The sequence below is a fragment of the Poecile atricapillus genome, chromosome 5 (genome assembly GCF_030490865.1).
Source record: "Poecile atricapillus isolate bPoeAtr1 chromosome 5, bPoeAtr1.hap1, whole genome shotgun sequence".
NCBI lineage: Eukaryota > Metazoa > Chordata > Aves > Passeriformes > Paridae > Poecile > Poecile atricapillus.
This window is the reverse complement of record NC_081253.1, coordinates 17,052,335-17,068,445: the sequence shown is the minus strand read 5'-3', so window position 1 is coordinate 17,068,445 and position 16,111 is coordinate 17,052,335. Positions and strand designations below refer to the sequence as shown.

Below are 16,111 nucleotides of genomic sequence, written 5' to 3'. Positions count from 1 at the left end.
TCCCTGGGTGTGTGTCCGTGTCCCCGTGTGTGTCTCTGTCCCTGGGTGTGTGTCCGTATGTCCCTGTGTGTGTCTCTGTCCCTGGGTGTGTCTCTGTCCCTGGGTGTGTGTCTGTATGTCCCTGTTCCCGTGCTGGTGTGTGTGTGTGTGGCTGTGCCGCCAGGGGGCGCGGTGCTGCCCCGCCGTTCCCGCCGCCGGCCCCTCCCGCGGGAGGCGCTGGCGCGGGCGGGGCGGGGTCCCTCAGGGGCGGCTGTGCCCGGGTCCCTCAGGGGCGGCTGTGCCCGGGTCTTTCAGCGGTGGCAGGGGCCGGGTCTCTCAGGGTCGGCTGTGCTCGGGTCCCTCAGGGGCGGCTGTGCCCGGGTCTTTCAGCGGTGGCAGGGGCCGGGTCCCTCAGGGGCGGCCGGGGCCGGGCGGCCGAGACCGGGCCGGGGTCACTGCCCGCCGCTGCAGTGGTGGGTAACGTCGCGGAGAGGGCACGGCCGACTTCTGCTTCCCTTTTCCAGCCTTTGTCTCCTGATTATGTAACCTGACACTGCGGTCTTCGGAGTTTTCCCAGTTTTCAGCTGACCTCATTTCAGTGTGCTAAATAAAATAGGTGTAATTGGTGGTTGGAGAGCTATTTCAGAATTTCCGCTGGGCCTGTATGTATTTATTTCCTAAGATCTACATAGCCTATAGATGTGCATAGTTTTCAGGGGAAAAAGACGATTCTCCTCACATGTGGAAGACATTAAACAGTCTCTGTTTCTGCTGCTTGTTTTGCATTCTTGTACCATCATTTATTATTTCTAAAAGTAAACATATGTGAATTCTACATAAACAATAAAGCTATGGGATTTTCTTATAATTTCTCTGTAGAGATTAGAAATACGGTCATGACTATGTCCTGAGAATGTGGGGATTGCTAAAAAACAAAGTAGATACTTTTCAGAGAAAAACAGTGCATGTCAAGTATCTGATGAGTCATAAAACCTCAAGTTAGTGTAAGCAGATGTTGGTTACAGCTCACATTGATGGGAAGTACATAATCACCACCCCGATAGCCTCCCACTGTCCGTTTCTGGTCCAAGAACTTCCCTAAAAGTGTGGTTTCAATTTTATGGAAAGCCTTTGAAATTTGGCACAGCTTCCAAAAGTATGTAGGAAAAAAAAAGTCTGCCAGAGGTTTGGCCTCCAACTGTGAAAACAGACACTGCCTTTTCAAACTCCTCTCCTAGATCTACTGACCAACACCCAGAAGAGAGAACTTACATTCTTTTAGAATACAACAGGAGAATGAAGGTCTGTATGCTCCTGAATTCAACTTTTGGTTATATCCTTTGTTTTAAACTGTCAGCTGCTGCACAAGGCCAGGCTCTGATGTGAAAATACTTGCTTTAAAGAACGAAAGGGAAGTCTTTTCATATGTACAGGGACGTTTTTTACTTGTTGCTTGGACAGATTACAGAAGTTAGAAGGAGGATTTCATTGTTTACCAGCCATGGAGGCAAACTTCAGGCAATATTAAAAATGTAATTACTGTTTGTTTCTGTTCTGCAGACCCGGCTAAAAATCATATTTGGCGTGGTTATATGCCTTTTGCTTTCCTTATTGCTTATGTGTATTATACTCCTTCCATCAAGAGGTAAGGTATTTCTAATCTAATGTAGTGTAAAATGCAGTGTCTGGCTATTGTGGCTTCTAAAGTTCACAAAAGTTTATCAAATCATGTTTAGGATTGTCCTGTCAGAATTGGTAAGGCTTTATCACTTTACAGAAGTGTACTGACAGCTGAAATATCCTGAAGGTAGAATTGAAATGCCAGCAGATGTTGAAACAAGGAACTCCTTGAAGTGAAAAGCACCTGAATTAACTTCATTGTGCATGATATATAATGTTCTTAGTCACAGCTTCAAAAATAACTCTCAGATCTTCTCATATTATTTTTCTGTTTTAGGGGTTAGGAGACTTTCCCAAACTGTTAGTAATTTTCTTTAGCTTGATGAATTTGCATTTGGTTTTAAATGGTTGTGTAATAATTACAGAAGTTCTGTATCCAATTACAAATTAAACTTTTTTTTTCTTTTTTTTTTTGTATATGGGCTATTATTAAATTTTGTGAATATATTCAAGCTTGCATATGAAAATTAAAGTCAGCATTATACAAAATAGGGGTGGCTCTAGTATTACTGCACCAGTTGTAGGTAAATCTACCCAGTGTGGTCTGCTGAGTCCTCTGGTGAAGCTTGTAATGAGTTTTGAAATTTTGAACATGAGTGGCACTGACTTGATGGTAATTGTTTTCTATGACAAGTTAGTAAGGGCAATACAAGTATTAACATGACCCTATCACTATAGCAGATAACTTTAATGCCTCTAAAATAATTAAAATATTAATAAAACGCTTATATTCCAGTATCTATTTAAAGGACTTTTTTTTATTATTACACTTTTTTCATGTGTGGGCAGGGGGACTGAAATGGAGAAACAGTTTTGTATTTACAACTAAATTTTATAAAATCAACCATCTGCTTAAGTCATGTGAAAATCAACTCCTGCAGTTAATATGCAGGTTTTGGAAAAAGGTGAAATCTCTTTTGTATCTGATATTTCTGTGTCTAATTCTTGTTATGGGTTGTTGAGAGAAGGGTTAAAGTTTTCTGAAGCAATTAGGGATGATTCTGTTATGCAGCATTTTAACATGAGGATAGATCTATATCAATCTATATCTTATATATAACTATAGATAAATATAGATAAGCATATATATATATTATGCCGTTCTGGAAGAGATACCACCTCAGACTGACAGGTTTGACTTTTACTGTCAATAGTGGGGTGCCAGATTTTTTCTCTAGCTATGCATGGTCAAATCTGAGCTTTCACTACGAGGTAAATGCATGTTATCAAGTCAGACTTACTCCCATCAGATCTGCATTTTATGACATGGAAGGCAGAATATTTTTATGAGATTTAAATTTATAAAATAGTAGTGAGGAAACAAAGAAGTTGGAGACCAAGGATCAGTTTGTCAGCCTGAAGTTGATAAAGATGATGGAAGGTACTGTAGGAAAAAGTGAATATGTTTTTTTCCCTCTCCAGTTGTCACATACAGCTCACTGGCCTCTTCAGTACCTCAACAATTAGGGAGAGCACTTGTCATCTCTCTTGGAATAGTGACTTGATAACCAGTCATACCAAACATCATATTTAGATCCAGCAGGATGATAAAGAAATTATCTTGCTTCACTGGATGCTTTTGGAGGAGCATTTTAGACAATTGAGGAGCACACAGTTATGTCCAACACACATTTATTTTGGATGGGTGAGATTATAGCTTCTTATTCTCAGATGGAGCTGCAACTGCTGCAGTTACCTATTAAAATGCCTTAACTTTTTTGAGTTCTAAGTAGTCTACTGATCAGTTGTAAATAGAAGGAATGTAAATTAATTTTGCAGTTGCGAATTTTGCAAGTTGAAGACAGACAGGAAATGTCTACGCAGCTGGAATGTTGTTTGTACATTCCGGCTTTACCACTGCTCAGCTGAAGGAATGTGGCAATCTAGAAAGACAATTAATTGCATATGAGAAATGTATAGACACAGATCAAATAAATTTCTGCTTAAGAAATCTGCAAAGAAAAATGGAAGGAGCATTTAGTTCTGTTTTTGTCTGCTCAGTTTCTAGTCATTTCATGTTATTCAGATTTCTCAAAATAAGATAGGTGATTTTGGTTTACACATGCAAGTGTATAAAAATGTCAAAAATTCTCAAAAGTTAGCTGGACAATAATTTTTTTTTAAAGGATATTAACAGGGAAATACTTGCAGTTATTAGACAATTTCTGTGGGGCTCAGAAGAGCAAGGTGGACAATCTCAATGTGGCAAATGGCATCCATGCCTAAGAAATCACTGACCATTTTTTGACACATCTTTGAGGTAGGGATGTGTGGTGGGCTTTACCTGGCAGTGATAACCCAGCTATGATACCACAACTCCAAACAGTTCAGAAAGGAGTTTTTCACTTGTACATTAGTGCACCTAGTCCTGTTCTTCTGCAGCATAAACAAGAAAGAAAATACCTCTCTGCAGTTGAGAAGCAATAGCAGAACCACAGGCAGAGTTACAATTGTATTGCTTACAAATGTATTTACAAATGTATAATATACAAATAAAAATGTATTTGTAGAGTTACAAATGTATTGCTTAGGCTTCAAATTAATCTCTTCTGCTATTTTTAATGAATGTCCAAAGTCATGTCTGTCGCAGTTTCTGTTCCCTTTTTACTCTTGGCCCAGGCCTGAGGCCATATCCCTGTTTCTCTCATGTCACAGATGAGGTCATAGGGTTTATTGCTCAGCCACAAAATGGTGAGCAGCCAGTTTCTTAGGAGGAGGTAGTGTTCCCTGCAGCACCTCAGCCAAATCCAAAAGTGGAAAAGCCAGTTCAGTTGATGTGAGCTGATGCTGAGTGTGACCAAAGTTCTGGAGTAAGGTCAGGAGTGTTGGAATTAATTTCTGGTGCTAAGCTGTGTGTTTTGTTTCCTCATGTTGGAGGAGCTTGTGCTTCAGCTATTCAGCATCAGCCCACAGAGATGAAAATGGAAATTCTAGTCCAGAAGCAAACAATAATACCATGCTAACCAGTTTTCCTTTGGCATGTCCTCTACTTGATGTTTAGCAGTGGATGGTAAATAAAATACTTTAAAAAATACATATGTGTTAAATGCATAAAAAATACATCTATATATAACTACACAAAAAAATACCATATACAGAAGCAACAATACCTTCTGATTCTTATGTATGCTTATTGTAATTTGGCAAGACTAGACTCAGTTTATAAGGATGCACATTAGAACATGGTGTGGAATAAGCCATAGGCCAGGAGAGCTTTATAATATAAAAGGTTGCGTTGGTTTACCCACATCCAGTCTTTGAAACGGAATAATCCTGGTAATACAAGCAGAATTTCACAGTGATGGAGTGATGTGCATAAAGTTAATCTGAGTTTAATATAACTGCAAGTTTTGCTTTCTGTGTTTGTTTTGGGTTGCAATAAAGTAAAGGAGAAGCTATCTGCATAAAGCCAGTGATAATTATTAGACGTTTACAGACTTTTATCACTATAATTATACATGTAAGTCCAATACACTCAAATGCATGAATGAGTAATTATAATTGAATATATAAAGCAATTTACACTGTGAAGCAAAATAACCAATTCAGTGCACAGAAAAATGCAGAGCTGCACCCTGTAAATGAGTGGAAATGGACCACAAAAGATTAAAACTGAGGCAGCAGGGTGGTGAAGGGAAGTAAGCAAAGCTGGAGTTTGGTGAGCTTTTGTCTCTGTGGTTGGCTCTGTTGTTTGCTTCCTTTTTGTCCCTGGACATTTTTTTTCCTCCCAATTATTTCATAGAGGAAACAAACCACAATGAAAGAGTTTGGCAAGCCTACCAACAGCCATTCAAATTAATGTCTATAGAGTGCTGCAGATATGTAAAGTACTTTCCATGTTAGAGTCTGGTTTGTGAGCAGAGATTTCAGATACTGTAATTGAACAAGTCTCTAGTTACAGAAGAGAGAAACAGCAACAATTGTGGGGAACTAGTGAAGATGCTGCTGCTATCTTCTGTTACCTAAAAACAAGCATACAAAATTGTAAGTACTCAAGTTGTGTTCAATAACAATATGTTGTGTTCAAATTTTTTCTAGTACAGTGGTAGAAGTACGGGTCTTAGTGGGCACATTTTGAATATCAGTAGACATAATAAATCCTCACAGAATATTAAGTATGTAAAGTTGAAATAGCTAACACAGAGGAGGTTTAAATTAGAGCTGTGAAATTAAATCAGTGATGAGAAGTTTGTGATATAGCGTGTCTGTTAAGATGAGAGAAGAAACCCGGTAATTTTACCAGATTAGGGTATCAAAAAGGACTTCAAATTTTCTATACAAACATCCTTGGAAATATTGATTTATCTTGCTGATAAGCTTATTCACTTAGAGAACTTTAACTGAGAGATGGTAATAAGTAATTATCATTCAACTTAACTAGAATTGAATTCTTTGGAATTACTTTCTGTGCATTTTTTTTATAATCTGCCATCTTCTAAATTTATTCTTAGTATATCAAAGATCTGTAATATGCAGTCATAGTATTAGCAGGAGGAATTAACTTCTTATTGAACTTCTTGGGATATTTTCTGGACATATTGCTAGCTCAGAGTTTATACAGACAGGTTTTTGCCTCTGGATTGGCATTCAGTTTTATTCCTTGTGACAGCTTTCTTCTGTGTTAGTGCAGACAAGGCTTGTGTCAACAGTCAACCTGACATGTGTATTCTACAGGAAGTAATAGTCACTTAGCAGAAGAAAATATGTATTATCATTACAGAGTACTATAGAAGGCAATATGAAGAAACATTTCCCAGGAAGTCAGTGTGATCTTAACAGAGAGGGCAACTAATGAGCAAGTGATGGAGCATGATATGAAACCTGAGAGCAATGAGTCATCTTGATTATCTACTGTCGTCTGAGAGCTCTGAAGGAACAAACAAGGGAAGTGGCAAGCATCTACTAAGCTGCAGTGTGACATCTCTACTACCTCTGAAAACCCTGGCAGAAATCCCTTTGATTTTAAAGGAGAAAGCATAGTGTTCAGAATGCCGAGACCTGAAAGCTTCCATTATTATGCTGTTGAACTTTAACCATTGGCCTTTATCAGAAAAGTTAATGTGTCTTTTGAGGATTAAATATTTTGATTACTCTCACTCTTCCGAATTGCACAGGTTCTGTACAGGATCTGCACAGCATAATCCTCTTCTTATCCAGTTGATTTGACCTTGAATTTTCTTTTAAAATATGCCCTAGCTTAAGTTGTTTAGCTTTGGGAAAAATATTGCCAGACAAGACCCTGAAAACTAGTCTCCACTTTTTGCATTATTTTAATACAGTTATATGACCTGCTTAGAAATCAAATATTTGATTTCTTCGGTCTTCTTTCAAGAATCATTGTCAATTTTCTTTTGCAGCATTAAATAAAAAGTTCAAGTTTGGGTTCACTCATTCATTACTTTTCAGCGTTATTTTTACTTGCATTCCTTCATCGATGTTTTTCATGTGACTGCTAAGAAATATATGTAGATGGTGATTATTTTGCAAGCCATCTTCTAACAATGGGTAATGAGGCATGGAAAAAATTTGGAAGTAAGGGTTTGTAGGCACATCCTGTTGCTTACCATTTGCTGAACGTGTGGAGGTCTTGGTTAAAATAGTTGCCACTACAAGTTCATGAAACCCATGCTTTAAAAATAAAAAAATAAAAATACCAAACAACCTTTAATCTGTCATTTTTGTGTAAAAGGCTTATTTGGACTCACAGGTCTTCAGGTAAATGTGTCTGAGTGAAATAAATGAGTTTGTCTTGTTAATTTTGCATTTCCAAAGATGAGTCTTTCAGAGGCTAAAGGACCTTACCAGAACAGTAACAGAGAACTTTCCTTTCTGCTGCATCTGTGCTTTGCATATCTCCAGGACTGTGATATCCTCACTGTTCCATGGCACTAAATATAGAAAAAATAAAACACTGGACTAATAAATTTTTTCCCTCTTTTCATTAACATAAACTTTTTGTCTTATTCTTAGTTGTCAACACAGATGATGGTCCCAGAGCTCTTACATTGGAGGATTATTTGAATGGAAACTTCCAATATAAAACATTTTTTCCATATTGGGTGTCAGGTAAGTAAATCATTTTCTCAAACATAGATAAGCCTTTCTAATATGTACTTCCAGACTGGTTTACACAGACTGAGAAATGTATTTTCCTTCCAGCTTTACTTTGAATGAATGCTAACTATGAAATTAAACAATGTGTTAGTCAAAACTTATGGTTGAAATTTACTGTTCTGTCAGTCATTCTAGAAAATCCAGGTATTTGATGTTTCAACAGACATGTCTAAGTCAAGTATAAACTATAATTTTACAGAGGCCTTCAGTGTTTTATTTCTTTTACTGTCATATTCGTTACAGCAAGTGAAAGAAATTTGTCAATGTGTCAGTCATTCCTTAAGCAATCTCTTTTTCGTGCTTTTCGCAGCACTTTTTCACTTACCGCTTGAAGTGATTGAGGTAGTCTGTTTTACAGGCCCTGATCTTTGTTTTCAGTAGTACCTGGCTCTGCAATGAGGCCAGCTGTTCTAATTTCATTTAAGGAAGTTCTGAAATTCCTGAGTTCCAGGATATTGCATAGAAAAAAATTTGAATTTCTGAGTTCCTTAAGGTGGAGACATGAAGTTAATTGCTGCTGATATAAATGTGTCTGTGTGTGGCTGAAGCACTGCTCTTGTTATCATTGAATTGCACAGCCCAGGAAGACTGGAGCTAGCCTGGATTACATTCTAGCGCTCATACTACTCCCATCTCTGTGCTGCCTCAAGCACTGTTCTCTGCCAGTAACAAGCATAGTGCCCATTCACATAGAGTCTCACCAAGCTGGTTTAGCCCACAATTTTAGAACAGAATCAAAGTATTTCTTGCAGTGGTTCAATTCTATGATTAACAGTTTGAAGTATGTTGATATCACTTGTATGATTTAAAAATTATGTCACTGTTTGTTAGAATTCTGTCTAAATGTCTGAAGAATGTAGGCAGCATATCACCTAAACCTAATATTCTTCTCTCTTTATAGCTTTCTCACTTAGGCTTATCTTTCCTTTTAACAGTCACAAATCTCACACAAAAGTCATGCCATAGATTCCATAGATAGTCATGCCTACAGCATTCCATATGTCTACTTCTTTTCTGAAACAAGGAGTTAAAATTGTATATCTCATCCTAAGGGTGATTTTAAACACAAATACTGTTACACAAATCACACAAGAGTGCTCAGAAGGTACAAGGGTGATCTAATTTCCTAAAAATGAACATATTCACAATGTTTCAGGCTGCTTTTTAACTTTTTGTTTTCTAGCTACACCAAATATATAATTCCTTCTCTCTGTTCATAGCAGTAAAAATAATAATATGAAACTGAAATTCTGATTTTCATTCTCTACCAAACTATAGCTCAGATCTTGAGCACACATTGAAAATTGCATGTTTAATGAAGCCCACTCACACTCATTTTGTAGGTCTTTGGTGAGTAAGAGTAGAGTCATGCACCGTCAGTTGCATGGTACTGCTGTTATCTGCAGAATATACAAATGAGAATGTTCTGTTAAAATGATAAGGAAAGATATTTTTCTTTAAAACATTTACATTTTGATCTTGACTTTCTAATGGGTCTGTCAGTGGCATTCTTGATCAGACATTGATGGGAATAAAATCTGGCATTTATTTTTAAAGTTAAATAGTTGATCCTCAGTGCAGTGTATAATCTCAAAAATGTACTTAAGAATCCTGAAGACAGTTTTTTGATAACTCTGTACCTCAGCATCATTAGAAGGAAAACATTCTTATGTAGATGCCAAAAGATATTTGCCTAAAACCTAACCCTTAAAAGAGGTGTGAATCATTGATAAACGATTTGTTCTGTAGTATCTTCTGGAAGGTAACACACATTTTATCTTGTTTATAAAGATAATGAATATCTTCACCAGTCTGCAGAAGACGATATTATTCTTTACAATGTTGAAATTAATTATGCAACCACCATCATGACAAACAGCACAATGGTACGTACCTTTTTAATTAATAAAAAGGCAGAAAAGTGCAGCTGTATTTCAAGTTACAGTTTAAAAGTGTGTGAGACTAGAATCTAATTTACTTCTTAATTTTTCAGAAACAAGTTAATGCTTCAAATTATGTGATGTCATCAGACCAATATTTCATAGCTCTGGAAAGCAATTATTCAAAGGTAATTATTTTAATATAGCTCTTAATGTAGTGTTTAATTTTATTTAGTAATTTGTTGATTGTGTTTACCATAGATAAATGTTTCTTGGTACTTTCTTGAGAAAGGGGTAGGCTGTGAAGAGATAGCTGATTATTTGTAGATTATCTTTTTCAAGGCTAATAATATACTTTTACTTCATTTATGCAGCTGTGGAGATACTCTTATACAGCATCATATCACATTTATGATCTCATAAATGGGTAAGGCCTTATTTTTCTTACAGATTGCTGTGGTGAATACACTGTAATGATGTTCTTGCAAGCATTCACTCCAAAACTGTAGTAATGTGACTACCAACTTGCTTTGCTTTTGCCTGTAAGGTTAGTTGTTTCCTTGAGAAAAAAAAATATTCTCTAGGAAAAATCATACATTCTTTTCATCTGGATTAATTTCTATTCCATGCCATAAAATTTCCACTTCTCAGTATTCTCTTATGTCTCCATCCCCTTCTACTAATTTATTCTTTTTAACATTGATCTAATCTTCAGCTTTCCTGAAACTCTTGTAACAACCCATCCTGCATTCCCCAGAAGTCTATAGCTTCTCCCATGGCGTTTGGACTCTTTCCCAAAATTGCCCAAACCTCTTCCCTTTCCACCTGACTCCAAAGGATGCCATCTGCCTCTGCAGTCACCTTTTTATGCTGTAAGAAGCAGCGTGACCAAATGCTTCTTAGTTCTGAGCAACAGGGGCTGCACTGTGCAGTATCATTCTTGGGAAGCTGTTGGCTCAAGGTGAGAGGAAGAGGTTGCTGTAAGCTAATGTGAGTGGACAGGTGCTGCTTGTGAGTTAGGATCCTCAGCGAGTGCTGGACGTACTGCTGTTGCACCTGCCTCAGTGTATGCTGAGTTCACATTTCCCAATAACCTGCCAAGACTGAAATGCAGACTGCAGCTACAGCAAATGACTGTAGGTGATTGTGCAGCATTTGGAAGGAGATAAGGCTGGCTTCTTAGTCTGCTGAATAGATTTTCAAAGGAGTATGTGTAAGCCTTTTCCAGCACTGGTGCACACCATCGTGTTAACTGCATGTCTCTGCCTGCCTCATTTGTGCATTGCTCGAGAAACGATAAGCAGTTAGAAAATAACTTTGTGACTTTTTTATTAATGTACAATATAATGATCCATTTGCACTGTGCACAAAAAGCCATCTCAACTTCTCTCCTTTTTTTAGTGGTTTTGTAACAGAAAATCAGCTTCCACATAAAATTCAGTATATATCCTGGTCACCCGTTGGACACAAATTGGTTAGTAAAGATAATTAAGTGCTAGAATGAATTTGCTTTGTATGGATAAAAGACATTTATCTGCCTTTTTTTATTTTATTAGGCCATATTTTTGAGAGGTGTGTCTTTATTAATCTTGGTTATGAGAAATAATGACAAAGAAAACAGTTTTAACTTGTTCAGATTTTACTGTGTCTCAATAGAAGAATAATCTATGTTCTCAGGTACATTATATGTTTCAGTTTGCTTACCAGTCTCTATCCAGAATTGACCAACATAATTTTATATAAGATTAAAGGCAGTTTCAAGGCCTGAAAATCAATTGGTTTCCCTTTGATGCTGTGTAACACATGAATTTAAAATGGAGATTTATAGATGTAATATTTAAAATCTACTCTAACACAGAATTTGGCCTGTAATGTATAATTTATTTGCTGAAGTAACAACTCCTGCAGAGTTTACAAGGGCTATTAGTGTACTCTTTCCCATTTTGTATTCATTAGGTCTTGCTTGTGTAACGTAGGAGTGTTGACTGCAGAAGATCTTGCCCTAATCCTATTAGCCTGTACTCTTAAAAAAAACACTTTCTTGACTTTAGGTATATGTATATCAGAATGATATCTATTTGAAACAAAGTCCCAGAGAGGCACCAATTAAAATAACTAGTGATGGAAAACAGAATGAAATATTTAATGGGATTCCTGACTGGGTCTATGAAGGTAAGAAAATCTTGAAAGGCAACAACCTGATAAATGCTTTGTTTAGATTGGTTCTGATTTTCACAATCCATTTTAAAATATCTGTGATGATACTCTTTTTTTAAGCCCTAAGGATTGTTTCTTTTCCATATTGGATTTGCTGTACAACGTGTTAATTTTGTATTCATAACATATAAGCAAAATCCTGAGTCTTTATTATTGAAACTGTATCAGAACTCTACAAAGTTGTCCTCCTTCCAGTGCAAAGACAGAGACTGGGAATTAAGACTTAAAGTTTTAATTTCAGTGAAAATTTGGCACTTCAGTGCATCCAAAAAAATTTTAAAAAACATGCACACATGAAAATCCCTGAGTTAAGTGGGATCTGTGTGCATGTTTTGAGATGTTTGATGTTATTTATTTTGTGTAACTGTCTTTATGTGACTAGATTGATGAGTAGAATCCTAAAATAGATTGGAAAGTAGATTACAGTTATAAACTATTTTTATTTCCTCAGAGGAGATGCTAGCAACAAAATATGCACTGTGGTGGTCTCCAAGTGGAAGATATTTAGCATACGTACAATTTAATGATTCTGACATACCAGTTATTGAATATTCATATTTTGGTGAGGACCAGTATCCTAGAAAAATAACTATCCCATACCCAAAGGTATGTTTTATCATTATTTTGACTTCTTTTCTGCTGAGAAATGAGTTATAACATTGAGAAAATTAACTGTGCTTAATCCCTTAAGTATTACCATGGTTAAGTCCATTGTGACTTAAATGAAAGAAAAAAAGCTTGGTCTAAGTGCTGAAAAACTGTACATACAAACATACAAAATTTTAAATACAATGACAGTGAAATAAGTGGAATTACTCACATAGGTAAAAAGCATGTGCAAAAGTACATTAGCATGCTTCAAACCGTAATATTTTTCAATTCAGTTTACTTATTCTGGTGTGTAAAGTATGCAGTTGTTATTTTTCATCATAGTAAATAAATTATGAGACTAAATTATTTTTTATTTTTAAAATAAAGGCTATGGCAGCTTCACTTTATTTGCACACTTCATAGTGCTTTTTGATCTCAAGGGGCTTTGGATTTTAATTGCTTTCCAGTGTCAGATCTAAGGCAATAAGGTTTTGGGTTGGCGTTTCTTCAGCATGTATTAGAGAGCTCTCCTGACTCTTATCATGTTCACATGATTTCAAGGGATCATGTTAATGTATCTTAAGAATTTGCTCACCTGTCAGCTGGGTCACAGTTCTAAAGTAAATCTGGATCGTTTAGACCACACATAGAGAAGAATTAAAAAAAACATTAACGTATGCAGTGAGGAAGCAACCATGAAATCAGTTTAAGCAACCATTTCCCTGCTGGGATATCAAACAGCACTTGCAATCATGTGAATAAACTGAAGTTTTATGCTGAAATCAGTTTAAAGTGTGTTGCAGAGAACCACAAAACAGAGCAATGGTTCTCATGAAGTACATTTTCTGTAGAGAGAGGCACTAAACTCAAACATTTAAAAGGTTTTCTTTATATATGCAGTGATACAAAATTAAGTATGTACTACTGCTGCAGTGTCACTCTGAGAACTTATAAGACCATTTTCTCTATTACACTCAACTGAATTCATATTTTGTAACTTGCCTCCTGCAAAAAGTGCTTTGATTTTCCTCAATCTGAATTATTCAGATCCTGGTTTTAATAATCTAAAATATTTTCTTTGAAGGCTGGAGCTAAAAATCCTACTGTTAAAGTGTTTATTGTAGACACTATTAACCCTGACGCATTTGGTCCTAAGGAGATGCCAGTTCCTGCAGTCATAGCATCCAGGTAGTGTGCCCTCAAATATGTCTTTTCTTATTTAAAAAAAAAAAAAAAAAAAAGGTTTTGTCTATTTGTTTTAAGCACTTGAACCTCTGAGTTATACTTTTTCTAAGAGTGTACTGCCATATTAAACTCCTAGAAGGATCAGAAGCTAACTAGAAATACTGTATTTTTATTTTGGTTACCCATGTGATACATTTTTAAAAAGGATAAAAAAGTACCCTAAGAGCAATGTGGGGGATACAATCAGTAGCAATGTTTCCATACTCCTGTTTTTTAATAACCATCATTTCTTCCTTTTTTATACATTTCAGTGATCACTATTTTACTTGGCTTACTTGGGTAACAGATACTCGAATCTGTGTGCAGTGGCTGAAGAGAATACAGAATTTTTCAGTCTTAGCTATCTGTGACTTCAAAGAGCATTCAAATACTTGGGATTGTCCAGAGGTAATGAAGTTGGAAACAAATCTAAAATTATTGAAATTAGCATTTGTTAATCCCTGCCCTAATTATATTTTACAGTGATTTATCACAATAATCTTTTACTAGTAGTGATACCTTTCTCATGATACATTTTAATTGCTGGAAGAGGGATGAAAAATATTAATTATTCCAGGAAATAAAATCACATTTTTTCCTTGTGAAGCTTAAATAACAAACAAAACAACAACAACCACCACCACCACCAGAAAAATACTATTGAGAGGCTTTCAGTAATGTTTATTTCCTTCTTGTGTTAATATCTTCAGAAGTGGAACCATATAAGATCTGTATTTTTTTAAAAGAAAATATTATTATGCCATGTTGAAATTCCATACTAAGTCTAACTAAATAATGTCCTTTTAGATGAATGATAGATTATTTGAAAAAACATACACATTAATAGTAAGGCAGGTTTTCTGGAAGAAGAAATTCTTGTCTTTTATCAAATCATACAGTTCTAGACGGCAAGCAAGTTTTCAGAAATACAATCAGATCTGAAAAGAAAACTTCAGGCTAATTGCAACAGTAACTACATTTGGTTTCAATATGTAATTCTGTGATTTAGTCAGTTGGGAAAGAAGACTCTGTTCTGCTGAACAGAACAGAGCTTTGTAAAGCCTGAAAGGTGTACACACAGATAAATTCATATAGATCCTGAAGTAAAGACAACCCTGAATTTCAATAACTCTGGTACAAAGATCTCATTTGTTGTCTTCTCGTATTGGTGCTTTTGGCTTGTCTTGTTGGTTCATGGTACAGAAACCGTATTAAAACTAACTAACATTAGATGAAACCTTGAACTAATGGGAAATAAAAGGGAAGACTGTTGATAAAAGCATTCTGTATAACTGATCAATTATAAATTCAGAGTTTATTGACACAGCCTTTTCAAGCTGAAAATAATTTTTACTCCCCTTTAACGTGAAAATTGTTGCAAACTTAAAGGGAATTTAAGGTCCTGTTATTTCAAAAACATTGTAATTAAAGTAGTATTCTACAGAGAAATATTGTAATTTATTAGGAAAAAAAATCATGTTTAATGCAGCATTTGCTGTATTTCCTAATTGTTCCACTTTATAGGTACATTAACACTGAAACTCTACCTTACTTCCAAGTAAGCTATATCTTAATAATTGTATATTTTAATTGAAAGAAGAAAATATATAAGGTTTCTAGGATTCTACCACAATCCACTGAAGTACTTTAACACAAGCTTAACTTTTAGCACATAACCAGTTTTATTTACTTCAGTAGAACTGTTTATGTGTTTAAAATTAAGCATGTGCTTAATTGCTTTGCTGGAACCAGACCAGACCAGACCAATTAGCATCTTTCAGGACTGTGTTCATGATCCTTGTTTAATTGCATTTCTCCATGAAACCTTATTTATGGAGTCACTACTGACGTTTCTATAATTCTATATTTATACAGTGATACAATGCTTTTATCACATTAAAGTTTGCACAAATGGCCAATCGAAGGAGTGTGAACAGATGGGACTGCTGCATTAGCTCTATTTGCCATTAGAAAGTATATCTCTGAACATTTCCTTTGGCAAAAACAGTTCTCTTGTTGAATTCAGATTGTATTGAGTCTCTAATGTACAATAGATGTGCTATGTTTTATGTATTTGAAAATAATAATAAAATATAATCTACATAATTTTCCTAAAGTGTAGATTCATCAGAAATGTTCACATGTTCAACTCTTGTTCATGTGACTAGACCACAGAAACCAATATGAGCAGTGGAACTATTCATATGAATAAAACGTAGACATGCCTTGTGAAATTGAGACTACTCAAATGGGAGAAGTTAAATATATCCCTAATGTACTATGTCATCAAGATCTGCGTCTTAATTTAAAGAAAGGAAAATACTGTTAGAATGGAGATATAAAACAATACATCCTATTTTTATTATCTTGGAGTAAAATCCATCTTTCCACTTAGTTGCTCAGTGGAGCCCTTGCAAAGTACTAAA

General features: G+C 35.8%; 1 protein-coding gene across 1 annotated transcript in view; it reads left to right on the top strand.

Moving 5' to 3' along the window:
- The first annotated feature begins 1,054 nt into the window (after window positions 1–1,054).
- Window positions 1,055–16,111, top strand: part of LOC131579585 (prolyl endopeptidase FAP-like) — a 36,147-nt gene continuing 21,090 nt past the window's right edge. The window contains exons 1-11 of the mRNA XM_058839756.1: window positions 1,055–1,281; window positions 1,540–1,624; window positions 7,630–7,725; window positions 9,565–9,659; window positions 9,767–9,841; window positions 10,028–10,080; window positions 11,055–11,127; window positions 11,705–11,825; window positions 12,322–12,476; window positions 13,546–13,649; window positions 13,958–14,093. Coding sequence (XP_058695739.1) covers window positions 1,276–1,281; window positions 1,540–1,624; window positions 7,630–7,725; window positions 9,565–9,659; window positions 9,767–9,841; window positions 10,028–10,080; window positions 11,055–11,127; window positions 11,705–11,825; window positions 12,322–12,476; window positions 13,546–13,649; window positions 13,958–14,093 — 999 coding nt within the window. The 5' untranslated portion in view covers window positions 1,055–1,275. The remainder of the gene's footprint in view (window positions 1,282–1,539; window positions 1,625–7,629; window positions 7,726–9,564; window positions 9,660–9,766; window positions 9,842–10,027; window positions 10,081–11,054; window positions 11,128–11,704; window positions 11,826–12,321; window positions 12,477–13,545; window positions 13,650–13,957; window positions 14,094–16,111) is intronic.